Genomic DNA, 14,413 nt, shown 5'->3' with positions numbered 1-14,413 from the left:
TGATTTCCAGATAATGAGATACTCCTCTGACTAATTTCTTCTGCTCAGAACAGAAGCAATGGCTCTAGATATCTTAAAAGCTTCTTGAAAAGAAATGTTTAAGTATTTTGTTGGATAGTCGATCTAGGAACAAAAATTCCATTCCTAACTGGAGAGCACGTATAGGAAAGCACTTATACATGGTAACTTCTCAACAAATGAATCTCAGTAAATGTTAGGTTGGATTTTAAACTGGAAGATGCCGTTTGCTAAAGCACAAAGTGTAGCTTCTTGATGGAGTCAACAGTGCCTTAGGTGTTAACCTAAAAACAGAAGCGCGATCGTGTAAAAATATACTCAAAAGACAGAGTGGAACAAAGACATATTTCATTTTACTCATATGCTAGGCCATGTTTGAAAATACTTAGACAGTGATGGTAACACCAAGCACGATTCCAAATTTGGGGGGAAATGGAGTAGGGGGGTGAGAAATAACGAAGATAAAAATTCTAGGATGAGAATAAAAGGCTCTTTTACTTTTGCAAATAAACCATCATAAGAGGATATTAAAATTTCACTGTTTGTTGATTATTTATAGAATAAAATTTCCCATAGGCTAGGCATCATATTGATCTTATAGAATGTATACCACATGGTACACTCTGAGGTATTAACACATGTTGAATACTGATAACAAAAGTCAATGGGACAAAAATGAGACTGACAATTATACAGATCAAAGAGATAATAGAAAAATAGAAAAAAATTTTAACAGGAAATAAATAATACAGGTCCTCTGACTTACCCAAGCAGTGTGTTCTTTCAAGTAACAACCTTTATACTCAATGGTATTAGGATGCTTTAATTGTTGTAAAAATTTGACTTCCTTAAGAATATCTTGCCATTTCTATTGAAGTAATAAAGCAAATGATACAATGTTTAGACTGAAAATAGTATTTTATCAACTATAGGTATATAATATTCTTTTGTTATTTTAAATGCACAAAGTAAATGTTTAATAAATGAAGACGCTGTTTAAACTTGTGTTATTTAATTTTAGTACCTGTAAATGGAAATCTATTAGCAAATATAATAAATCTATTATACTAACTTATGTTCTATTCCACAAATTAGTTGACTGAGTTAGAATATTAAGAATATTTATTATATGCTCTACAAAAAGGAATAAAAAAGATATGATAAAGTAACGTTTAAAGAACTTTGTTTCTACTGTCAATTTCATACTAACTAGATTATGTCAGTTTAGGTACACAACTGTCTTTAACATACCTCATTTGCCTGCTTCCCACTATAGGACATTTTCTTAACTGCCACCACCTCATTGGTGTGAGCATTTGTGGCCTGTGTTGAGAGAGTAGAAGAAAAAAAAAATAAAAAGAATGAATGATGTTTCAGCCACTTTAACATTTGATTAACTTCATTATCACAATTTAAAGACGCTGTAACTTTTAGGCTAGAGAGACATTTCCACCCCACCGTAAGGTACAACTTTTCTTCATCCTTATCTATATACATGCAAATACTATAACATAAAAAGGATTAGGGTTTAACAAAATATATCCAATCAAACAAAAACAAGGCAAATTTCCAAAACGTCCACACTGGCTTCACCATGTGAAACGTCCATCAATGGACAATCAATTAAATAATGTGGTAGGATCATATAATAAGGTAAACATTAAAAGATGAGGTAATCTATATGAATATAGAGTAAAATGGAAAGATGTAAAAATACAATGACAAAAAACAAGCTGTATACTATCTTACTTTTGCCAAAGAGTAATAATGTGATGTATGTGAAGAAAAAAATATGAAAGAATTTATACCAGAATATATATCAGTGATAATCCCTGGAGGAGTGCTGTCTGATAGAACTTTCTGTCATGATGGAAATGTTTTATATCTACATTGTATAGGATAGCATGTGAAATGTGGCTAGAGTGACTGAGGAAATGAAGTTTAAATTGTAATTAATTTAAATCTAAATAGTCTACTACATTGAACAATGCAGAAGATAAATGTTAAAAGGGACTTTCACTTCCAAAGGCACTTATATTTATAATGAGAACGTATTACGTATATACATACATATGTGTGTGTGTATTCATCTACAAAGATTGCCTTGGCTCATGATATCTCTCTTTATCTTTTCTACACCCAAAATACAATAGTTCACTGAAAGCACACATGAAAATAACAGGTCAAGTAATAGTCTTCCTCCTACTTAAGAGATTTAAAATAAATAATTTCCTTAAAATTTTCAGAAAAATAAATGTCAGACATTCAAAGGTTATCTAATTTTGGCTTTCTTTTAATAACAGGGCTCTATATCAGTGACACACTCGTGATATAAGTGAGCTATTTTGGTGCTGTGATATTATTATTGTAAACCAATAAAGCTATAGTGGTGTTTCTGAGGTAAGAGATTAGAAATTCACTCCCTGATAAAATCAGGTCATCAATTTTAGAGAAAAATGCATAATCAGTTTCTTAAATACACTTAAAGAAGCTCCTCAAATAAAACTGAATTTCTAATTAAAAAAATTTTAAATTAAAAAATAAACAATAACTTATTTATTAAAAAGAATTCAACCCCAGAGTCTTACTGAATTACAAACTGCTGACAAAATGAACACTTACTGAAAAAAAATTTTTTTTTATAAGCTCTAAAGGTAAAAGTACCTATTATAAAAACAAGGTGTCTACTAGTTAGAGTTTTCAAATCAGCAGGCCTCTACAGAGGCATTTTTTTAAGATATTTTGTTAATTTATAAGGTACAGATGGACTTTTGTTGAAAACAAAATCTCTCACATTTTGCTGGCTTTTAAAATTTAACACTAAGACAATGCTTATATGACAGCAACAAAGAAAAGTTGATGCGAATTCAGTATTTCAATAAAGGTTAGAGTGACTGTATCTGAAAAGCGGATATTTTGGGGATGAATCTATCTACTGTGCAGCTTAAGCAGCCTGGGAAAGGCTTAAGAAATGCTTAAGCAATGAGTAATTTAACTTTCAGGGTTTTTTTTTTTTTTTAAACCAAATCTTTAACCTTTATAAAAAGAAAAAAAGAAGGACAAATATGGAATCAGATGGTTATCTAATTGCTTATTAAGCTTATTTATAATCAATGCTTATTTGGAACCAGAGACTTTTGAAAAAAGAATCTCTCTAGAATAAAAATACATTTCTTTACATTTACAGAGTAATCATTACTTAGAACTTTGTAAGTATACTTGCTTACACAATCTGTCTACTGGAGCACAGACTTGAAAATTGAAAAACATTTCCATGTTGATTTTTCTTAGATGTGAAATTTATTTTTCAAGTTTTTATTTAAACTCCAGTTAAACATACATTGTAATATTACTTTCAGATGTACAATTTAATGATTCAACAATTCCATACATCACCCGGTGCTCATCAAAACAAGTGCACTCCTTAATCCCCATCACCTATTTCCCCCACCATCTGACTCCCTTCCCCTCTGGAAACCATCCATTTGTTCTCTATTGTTAAGAGTCTGTTTAGATGTGAAGTTTTTAATGCAATTTTATACTGGTTAAAATTCACAAATGAAACTTCAAGGAAAAATCAATGTTTTAGTACACAGAAAGGAAACTATCAGTGGGGTCTCAGCTTTCCAGTACTTCATATAATATTATGAATGACTACCACTTCTACACATCTCAAGTGTTATTCTTTCCAAAAAAATTTTTACTGTCTGTTTATTTATTTAATTTTGAGAGAGGAGAGAGGATGAATCCCAAGCAGGCTCTGCGCTGTGAGTGCAGAGCCCGATTCAGGGCTCCATCCCATGAACTGTGAGATCATGACCTGAGCTGAAATTAAGAATTGGATGTTTAACTAACTGAGCCATCCAGGTGTCCCCTTTTTAAAAAATTCATTTCAAGTGTTATTCTTAAAACTTATTATTCATATTTAACACTTCCAATAGTCTTAATGATCTCAGGGAGTTTAAGCAAGATCATTGATTCAAAAATATTTAGAGTACTGTTTCTGATATTTTCTTAACCATTTCCAGCTACAATTAGATTACTGTCCACTTGTTGCTAATTTATAGAGAAACATAAGCATTAAAAATAAGTTTTTCTTTTGGCCTTAGTTATTAAGTCTCAACTAAAACTGAAAGGTAATAAGTATACCCAGAAGAACAGAACTTAATCATCAGCTTTAGGTGGATTATAGAAGATATGTTAAGTTCAACAAGGCAACAGTGGAAACGTAGAAGCTTCGTAGTTGTGTTTAAGTGAATACAAAAAATAATCATGCCCAGCCTGTTTCTATTTTCCTTTAATATAGAATTTCTTACTGTCTGATGTGTTAATACTGCTAATTTCTGCATTACTTATGTAAATCCAAACACACAGATATTTTACCAAGTTAATAGCTTCCATTTTTTTTCTGAAATATTCTCAGTTGATTGATTCTATGAGAGCTGTGCCAGCTTACAATTCACTTTAAACATATTTCTTGGCAACATTCTGTGTAAAAGCTGTAAACTACAAAAAGTCTAACACAATTATAGTGTTTAGGTATAAAAATGTTGGTTGCTGGAATCTGATCTTAATGGCTTGCTAGCATGGCTAGGATTCATGAAAAGTACTAATTAGCAGTACCAACTTCTCTGAATTCTTTATGATTCATTTGTTCATTCAACAAATACTAATAGGCATTCAAAAATTGTCAGGTATGGGGCTAAGAAGTGAGTAAATATGCCCAGTACCTATCTCTGTATAGTAGCATAGAGAGTAATGAAAACATCATAACAAACAAATGTGAAATTGCAACTGTGACGGTTGCTAGGAAGAAGGGTATGTGTTACTCTGAGAAACAAATGGGAGGATGTGACTCTGGCAGGTCAGGCAAGGCTTCCCTGAGGAAATGAGGTTTCAGCTGAGAGCTAAAAGAGGAACAGGAGTTAAGAGGGGAAGGGGAAGGGGAAACATTTCGGAGAGAACACTTATGTGAAGATCCTATGACAATGGTCAAAAGAAAGCTATTATATTATAGCGAGGGCAATGAGAATGATTGGGAATATGTCTCAAGTACAGACAGGGACCTCATCATGGAAGACCTTGAAGGCTGGCTACAGTAAGGGTTTTGATCTCAGTCTAAGAACAGAGAGCCCCTGAGGCTTTACAGAAAAAGATGATGTGATCAGACTCACTTCTTTTTCCCCTAAGCTCACTACAGTGTGGACAGCAGCCTAAACAGAGACCAGAATGGATGCACAGAGATGGGCGGGATGCTACTGCCATTGCCCAAAGAAGAGATGATGGTCTTCTTTGGTCATCACGGTATGAGTGACAAGAGGAAGAATCTATTAACAGTGAGGGAGGAACTACACATAAACATTATTGTGGCCAGTGAGAAATCTGTTTTTTAAGGTGTTACCACATGACCATTATAGATAAAAAATTAAAGTTTTTCTAAGTTTTACAGTAAAGTGTAAGTTAATTCTTCTTTAATCTGTTTTTTAGTGCCTTACAGGTATATATGGGCCTGTACTACTCACTTTTGTATACAGGCATAACAATATACAATATAGTTAATGATTACTTTTCGAAAACCACCCAAATATCTTTATTAGTTCTCCCATCTATCATATCAACAAATAACATATATTAGTGCCTACTGTAAACGGGCATTGGCTAGCCTTTAGACTTGTAAGAAATAGAAACAGTCCTCATTTTCAAAAGGCATATACTCTGGCTAAAGAGACAGGCCTTAGCTCAAACAGCAATGAATGAGTAGGTCTTCTGTGGCTATTATAAAGTAGGTCCCTAGTCCAAAGCTTTGCTAGTAGTTTCAAAACATGCTTGGCTTATTGTAGTCATTCCAAAGGAGAACTTTGAGAGGGGTTTAGCTGCTTTTTAAAATAGGAGTCAAATAGAGATTGGAACTACCTTCTGACTCTGGCCAAGAGAGACTCTGAGAGGATGAAGGAGTTATAAATAAAGGAAAGTAAGAAAAGGTGGCTCAGGAAAGTGTCTTGGAGCATAATAAATAGGCCACCAACAACATATACAGAAGGTTTCCACTTTTAAACAGTTCAAAACCAGGCAAAACCAAATTATATTGTGGGTTACATATAAGAAAAACTAGAGGGGTGCCTGGGTGGCTCAGTTGGTTAAGCGTCCAACTCCTGGTATCAGCTCAGGTCTTGATCTCAGGATCATGAGTTCAAGCCCCGCACTGGGCTCCACACTGGGTGTGAAGCCTGCTTTAAAAAAAAAAAAAAGATAAACTAGAAAATAATCACCATTAAAATTCAAAATAGTGGACTCTCCTAATATGAGTGGGGCCTCCAGAGTGATGGAAATATTCTATTTCTTGGTGTTTATAAAACACCAAGACTGACTGGTGTTTATAAAGGATTTACCTTTTAATTACTCTTTAAATTGTATATTAAGATATATGGGTATGTATTTATGCACACTTCTGTATGTATATTTGTAATTTAAAAGTCCTTTAAAAAAAAAAAAAAGCATCCCTGGGGTGCCTGGCTGGCTCAGTTGGTAGAGCATGTGACTCCTGATGTTGAGGGTCATGAGTTCGAGCCCCACATTAAGAGTAGAGATTACTTTAAGTAAATAAATAAGCAAATAAATAAACAGACTTAAAAGCATCCCTATGACTGAGGAAGACAGGACTTTGACTGGGCCTTAAATACTATTCTTAGCCTAAAGACTAACAGAGAAGTGTTGACTAGAAAATTAGCACCCTCTTCAGCCACGGACAGTCACTCAAAGATAAAATGTACTTGAGTGGAAGCCAAGTATTAGAGGGGGGTCAAGGAGAAATGTAGTAGTGCTGAGTGCAGACATGAAGGGATGTCTGAGTGCAGAACATGAAGAGTTCAGGGAAAACCCAGGCTGAAGATTTGGCCAGAAGCAAAAAGAGGAGCTAAACATGCAATTAATAAAATCTCATTTGGAAGGACAACTGAAGATAAGCCTACCTAGATGTCAAAACATAAAGGATCACCTAAAAGTCAAAGAGTTAAAACAAAACAACAAAACAAACAGATTCGATAACAGGTTGAGAAGAGAAACAAGCAATAAGTAGTACTTAAATATTACTTTGCTTTATGGATTACTTTGCTCTCAAGGAAGTTTTGTGACTTTGAGGAGGCAACTTCTAAGGTAAATAAGTAAATGACCAACTAAATTTTCTGTAATGAATTTCAGGTGATGAGCTAAGGTAACATTCAGCCACTTCTCATTCTTCTCATCAGAAGATAATCACATTCTGGGAATTCAAACTGACTTTAGGGGCTGAGCTTTGTAACCCTTAACCTAAAACACTGACTTGACATGAAACGTTACTAAAAAATCTTTGTTAGGCCATCTGTCGGTGTGGCCATAAATGTTCATCCATCCATCTGCCCATCTGTCCAGCATTATTGAGTTCCTATTACTATCAGACATTATACAGGATACTGGGCATATAGCAATGAATAAGATAGACAGAACCCCTGTCCTCATGGTGCTTATGTCGGGGTAGAGACATACATGACTCAAAAATTCTCACACATAATTATTTAATTATAACCATAATAAATGCAACAATGTGTAAGCACAGTGTGCTATGAGGTCATAAAGGTCTTAATTTAGTGCTGGAAAGTTGAACGGGAAAGGCAATCTTGTGGATGTAAGCTGACTTAATCTGAAATCTGTAGGATAAGCAAGAGTTAGGCAGGGATGGGGATGCAATGTGCTGAGTTTTCTAGGTGGAGGAATAGCATATAGGAAGGCCCTGAGGCAAAAAAGAGCTTGGCATATAGAGAAAATGCATAGGGTTCAAATTCAAGCTTAGAACATTTTTTGGAGTACCCTGATAGCAGAATCAGTTGATATAGATGCCACTGACTTTAATAATGCCTAGAATTCTAGGACTGGATTTTCAGCAATGACTGTTTGCCTCCACAGCAGACATTTAATTTGTAGAATAAACATTAAAACTAAGTATATTTTACAAGTAATAGAATGTGTAGAACTCAAACTTCCCTAATTTAATCTCTCTAAACCATTCTAAAATTACTTACAAAATAAACTGCTCCAAAACTTCCATGTCCAATTTCATGCAAATCAATAAAAAGTTCTTCAGGATCATCTTTGTAGAAGAGATCAGCAATCCCTGGGTCCTTTGGCACCCCTTTAGGCATGGTGACCGGTATTTGCAAACGTTTTGCTTTTGATATCCCACTCAGCCTTATCTCTCATTTATAAAATTTTTGGGTGGTAAGTTTTTAGTACCTGTAGAAAAAGAAGATTTGATATTAACTTATTTCTAAAACATCTTGGTTGGCTGCAATACAAATTAATATCAGAAAGCATCTTGGTCTTACAACTTCATAATAAAAAGACAAATAACTCAAAAGAAAAACAGGTAAAGGATCTGAATAGACATTTCTCCAAAGAGACACAAGTGACCATTAACACGTGAAAAGATATTCCAATTATTCGTTAGATAAATAAAAATTAAAACCACAGTAATATACCATTTTATACCCACTATGATGACTACTATCAAAAACTTAAATAACTATTGGCAAGGATGTGGAGAAATTAGAGCCTCCAACACTGCTGGTGGGAATGCAAAATGGTGAAACCATTGGGAAACAGACTGGTAGTTCACCAAAAACTTAAACATCAAGTTACCATTTGATCCAGAAATTCTACTCCTTGGTATAAGCCCAAAACATAAACACATATGTCCACACAAAAACGTATGCATGGATATTGGTAGCAGTATGATTCATAGTAGCCAGAGGTGAAAACGACCCAAATGTCCATTTGGTGAGTGATTAAACAAAATGTGGTACATCTATACAGTGGAATATTATTCAGGCATAGAAAGAAATGAACTACCGATATATGCTACAACATGAATGAAACTTGTAAGCACAACGTTAAGTTAATGAAGCCAGTCACAAAAGATGACATGTTGCACAATTACATTTATATAATACACCCAGAAGAACTAAATCTATAGAGACAGAAAGTAGATTATTGGTTGCCTGGGGCTGGGGAAAGGAGAGTTTGGGGGTGATAGCTAAAAGGAATGGACTCTCTTTTTAGAGTGATGAACATGTTCTAAAACTGTGAAAAAAAGAAAACTGCGGTGATGGCTGCACAATGGTTAATATACTAAAAACCACTGAATTGTTATATTATTTTTTTTGAATTGTGCACTTTTTTTTTAAAATTTTTTTAACGTTCATTTATTTTTGAGACAGAGAGAGATATGAACAGGGGGGCAGAGAGAGGGAGACACAGAATCTGAAACAGGCTCCAGGCTCTGAGCGGTCAGCGCAGAGCCTGACGCGGGGCTCGAACTCATGGACCGTGAGATCATGACCTGAGCCGAAGTCGGACGCTTAACCGACCAAGCCACCCAGGCGCCCCGAATTGTACACTTTAAATGAGTGAATTGCATGGTATTAAAATTGTACCTCAATAAATCTATTTTTAAAAGCATTTTGGTCTAATTAACATTGAAATAATAACAGCTAACATTCATTAAGCACTATTATGTGTCAGGCAACACTAAATTCCATACATGTATATGTTATTTTCTTTAATCTCTACAACAGCTTCATAATGCAGGACTTTATTATTTTGATTTTATACAACAAACTAAGGAAGACTGAAAGGCAAAACTACTCCCCCATTATCAGGCAGGTAGTATTTGTCAGACTGGGGCTCAAACCCAGATCAAACTGTAAAGCCCATGCTCTTAATATACAATATATACATACAGATCAAGTAATTAAGTAACAAATTGCCATGATTTGAAGACTATGCTAAATGTTCACTTAAAGAGGCAGGTTATTTGACTGCTATACAAAACATTCTGAGTTTAAAGTTTCTATTAATAAAAGCACATTATTTTGACATTCTTACATGTTGGTTGTTAATAGTTACACTTAGTTGGCATACATCCTTTGTATTTTTTGAAAAATATTGAAATATTAACTTTCACCTATATTTTTTTATAAATACCACCTCCCAAGAGAATCAATCATTCCAACACATGGGACAGTTTCTGTTTCTTCCTTGACCCATTAGATTACTATGCTAGAAATTTAGTTATTGGCCAATAAAATTGTACTTTTAAAAACGTGAGCCAATTGGCTTCGTTCAAGGAGAAGAGAAAAGAGAGGGTCATTAACAAAGTACAACTAGTTAGTGCTAAGAAGAATTTTTCTCTTGTGATATGACAGCCTTAGGTGACACTGTATATTACTTCATATGGTTAGTCTAGTTAGAGCATTAGAATATGTAGGTCATCACCCTAAGTATCCATCTATCCAGTCAACCCTTTCCCTGACTCAACACATATTTGTCAAGGGCCTAGTATGCCAGGCACATACTGGGTGTTGGTCCCACATCAAATGGGATGTTGTCCCTGCCCTTAAAGGGCTTAGTTAGAGTCCAGTGGGGGAATAAATATTACACTATAATGATACAAATACAAAATGGTTATAAATGATTGCTATGATAAAAAAGGAAAAAAAAAACAATTAATAGAAGCATATAATTGGGTGACCCAGTCTCTTTTTTCTTGGATATGAAAAAGCATGCTTTTTTAAGGAAAAATAAAAGTAGTTCTTTCAATATGGACGTATGGTAGAGTTGGAAGGAGAAAATATGAAGCTGGCGTTAAGCCAAGGAAAATCACAGTTAACCTTTTAAACAATATTAAGAAATTTGTACTTCATCCTAAGTATACTGGGGGGCCATTGAAGGTTTTAAACAGGAAAAAGGGATTCCCCTGCAGCACTATGCCTGTAATCGTGGAAGGTCATCCTGTCAATCCATGAATGCTGATAATCAAGCATAAAGTCAATATATCAATACTATTGAAAAAGTGACTTGTCTAGTTGTCAATCAAGTGACTAATACACAACTAATTCAAAAAGTGCTACTGCCACCACTGCTTATGTTTGAGAAAAGAAAAGAGAAACAATGCATTATGTCAAAGATATCCCTTTTGAAGACTGCAAAAAAAAAGAAGTTATGAGATTGTTTTTAAGAAAAACAAAAAGATCTACGAACTAAACTTATGAGAAGTAAAATCTTTTCAATCGTCAAAATATATTCTAAACTTTTGAATATTTTGGCATCAGTGTGAATAAAGCTAAGTACTATGGATAATCATTTGGAGGAAACACATAGATCACTATGTCATACTATACATTAAATTAATTCTCAAAAGAAATGAATATTTAAATATAAAAAATGAGACCATAAAAACTTCTAAAATAAATTGCAGGTGAATATTTAATTAATAAGCAAGATATCAGAGGCAAAAGTTGTTAACTAAAATCAGTAAGTCTGACTACATAGAATTAATAACTTCTAGAACTTAAAAAATATAATGAATGAACTTCTGCTTTCAGCCAAGATGGAGTAATGGGGACTGGATTTATTATCTGTCACCAGAAACAACTAACATTACAATAAAGAAAACAGATCAAAATTCTTCATATATATAATTTTTAAAAAATGTTTATTTATTTTTGAGAGAGACAGAGAGAGAAAGTACACAAGTGGGGTAGGGGCAGAGAGAGAGAGGGAGACAGAATCCAAAGCAGGCTCCAGGCTCTGAGCTGTCAGCACAGAGCCCAACGCGGGGTTCAAACTCACAAACAGAACTGTGAGATCATGACCTGAGCTGAAATTGGATGCCCAACCAACTGAGCCACCCAGGTGCCCCCAAATTCTTGACAGATATAGATGCAAAACTTGTAACAAAATTACAGCAAATAAAAATTCAATAACATATAAAATGGATAATATATCACGAGTAGGTGGGATTCATCCCAGAAATGCAAAGTTTTTAACACTCAAAATCAATGTAATTCACCAAATCAACAATCTGAAAAAAATGCAAAATGATCATCTCTATAGATGCAGAAAAATCATTTGACAAAATCCAATATTCAAACCTGATAAAAACTCTGAGCCAACCTGGAATAAAAGGTAATATCCCCAGCCTGATAAAAGAAATCTATGAAATATTTATAGGTAATATCAAAGACCAAATGATTTCCTCCTAAGATCAGGAATGAGGCAAGGAAGTCTGCTCTCAAGACTTGTCTGCAATATGTGCTGGATGGCATATAAGTGTAATAAGGCAAGAAAAAAGAAATTGAAAAAGCATCAAGATTGGAAAGGAAGACGTTAGACTTTTACTGACAAATAACGTGATCACCTATGTAGAAAATTCAATGCAATCTACAAAAAGCTACTAGAATTAATAAGTGATTTTATCAAAGTGGCAGAATACAAGATCAATGTTTAAAACTCAGTTTTACTTTTATATATGAATGGAAATCAAATCTTTAAAACATCAAAATAGCATCAAAAATATGAATCCATAGGGATAAATCTGACAAAGAATGTGCAAGATCTATACATTGAAAATTACAAAATAAAGGTGATAGAAATTAAAGACTGAAAGAGAAGTAACTGTGATTATAGGTCAGAAAGAATCAATATTAATTGTTCTTTAGAAAAAGAAATTGAGAGGTCGATTCTAAAATGCATATGAAAATGCTAAAGAACATAAAATAAGCAAAACAACTTTGAAAAAGGACGACAAATTTGGAGGGCTGACATAATCTAATTGCAAGATTTATCATAAGACTATGGTTATCAAGGCAGGGTGATACTGTTATATAGACAAACAAATCAGTGTAACAAAACAAAGTCTGGAAGAGACCCTCACATTTGTGAACAAATGATTTTGGACAAAGGTGTGAAGGTAACTCAGTGAAGAAAGTCTTCGATGAATGGTGCTGGAAAAACTGTATAAACATATACAAAGAAAGGGATCTTTTTTGATCCATGCCTACACATCACAAAAATTAACTCCAAACGGATTATAAAACTAAATGTAAACATACAGTTAAAAATATCCTTGAAGAAAACATAAGAAAAATCTTTCTGATGTTGGGTCAGGCAAAGATTTCTTAGACATATAAAAAAAGCATAATCCATAAAAGAAGTAATTGATAAATTAGGCTTCATCAAGATTAAAAACATACTTTTTTGAAAGACCTCTGTTCAGAGAATGAAAAGCCAAGCCACAGATTGGAAGAAATTTTTGCAAAATATGTCTCATAATGGAATTGTATCCAGAAACTATGAAGAATCCTCAAAACTCAATAAAAAGAAAGTAAACAACCCAATTTTTTAAATGGGAAAAAGATTAGAGGCGCCTGGGTGGCTCAGTCAGTTAAGTGTCTGACTCTTGGTTTCAGCTGAGGTCACGATCTCACAGCTTCGTGGGTTTGAGCCCTGTGTTAGGCTCTGCACTGGCAGTGTGGAGCCTGTGTAGGATTCTCTTTCTCTCACCCTCTCTCTCTGCCCCTCTCCCACTTGTGCTGTCTCTGTCTCTCTCACAATAAATAAAAAAACTTAAATTTTTTTTTCATGGGAAAAAGATTAAAATAGACACTTCACCAAGGAAGATATATGGATGGCAACTAAACAAAACAAAAGATGCTTAATATCACTATTCATTAGGGAGATACAAATTAAAACCTGAGGTTCTACTACATGCCTATTAGAATGGCTAACATGAAAAAGAATGGGCATACCAGGTGTTGGCAAGGGTGTCAAATACCTTTTTCACATACTGCTTGAGAGAATGTAAAAATGATAGAGTTTGGAAAAGTTTGGCAGCTTCTTAAAAAGCTAAACCTATATCTACCATATGATGTAGCCATTCCACTCCTCGGTATTTATCCAAGAAAAATGAAAGCATATGACCATACAAAGCCAGGTACACAAATGTTCATGGCAGCTTTACTTTTAATAGCCCCCAAATGCCCATCAACAAAGGAACAGATAAACAGTTTGTGGTACATGCAGATAATAGAATGCATCACAGTGAGAAAATGAACTCCTGGCACATGCTACAATGTGAATGAAACTCAAAATAATTACATTGAGTGAAAAGAAGACAGACCCCCCACCCCCCCCACCAAAAAGGAGTACATACTTTATGATTTCATGTCTATAAAATTCTGGAAAATGCAAACTAATCTAAAGTAACAGAAAGCACATCAGTGGTTTCTTGGGGATAGGGTTGAATGAGAAGATGTAGGATGGAGGGATTAAAAAGGGGTATTAAGAAGCTTTGGGAATGGTGGATAGATTTACTATCTTCACAGATACATATTTTGGTAAAAGATATTATATTCATTAAATATGTTCAGATTATTGTATGTCACTTATACATCAGTAAGGTTGTTTTCAGAATGATTCAATAAACAAAACTGAAAGGCAAACAAAGTAGAAATAATTCTTGCAAATATATGCTGGTTAAAAGTTATTCTTAATATCAGACAGGTGACTATATAAATTGATGAAA

The 14,413-nt window shown here is 34.1% G+C and overlaps 1 protein-coding gene across 4 annotated transcripts in view; it reads right to left on the bottom strand.

Annotated features, from left to right (window-relative positions):
• Positions 1 to 14,413, bottom strand: part of TAOK3 (TAO kinase 3) — a 180,998-nt gene that overhangs the window by 79,804 nt on the left and 86,781 nt on the right. For 3 of the 4 annotated variants that reach the window (XM_030336404.1, XM_030336405.1, XM_030336403.1), the window contains 3 exons: positions 8,073 to 8,283; positions 1,270 to 1,341; positions 785 to 886 (listed from right to left, as the gene is read on the bottom strand). In XM_030336404.1, the coding sequence (XP_030192264.1) occupies positions 785 to 886; positions 1,270 to 1,341; positions 8,073 to 8,192 (294 nt within the window). In that variant the 5' untranslated portion in view covers positions 8,193 to 8,283. Of the gene's footprint in view, positions 1 to 784; positions 887 to 1,269; positions 1,342 to 8,072; positions 8,284 to 14,413 lie in introns of those variants that run through there. The other variant, XM_030336406.1, reaches the window with a different exon arrangement.

The sequence above is a fragment of the Lynx canadensis genome, chromosome D3 (assembly GCF_007474595.2).
Source record: "Lynx canadensis isolate LIC74 chromosome D3, mLynCan4.pri.v2, whole genome shotgun sequence".
In the NCBI taxonomy this organism is placed as follows: Eukaryota; Metazoa; Chordata; class Mammalia; order Carnivora; family Felidae; genus Lynx; species Lynx canadensis.
Note: the sequence above shows the minus strand (reverse complement) of the source record. Positions and strands in the feature narration are given on the sequence as shown.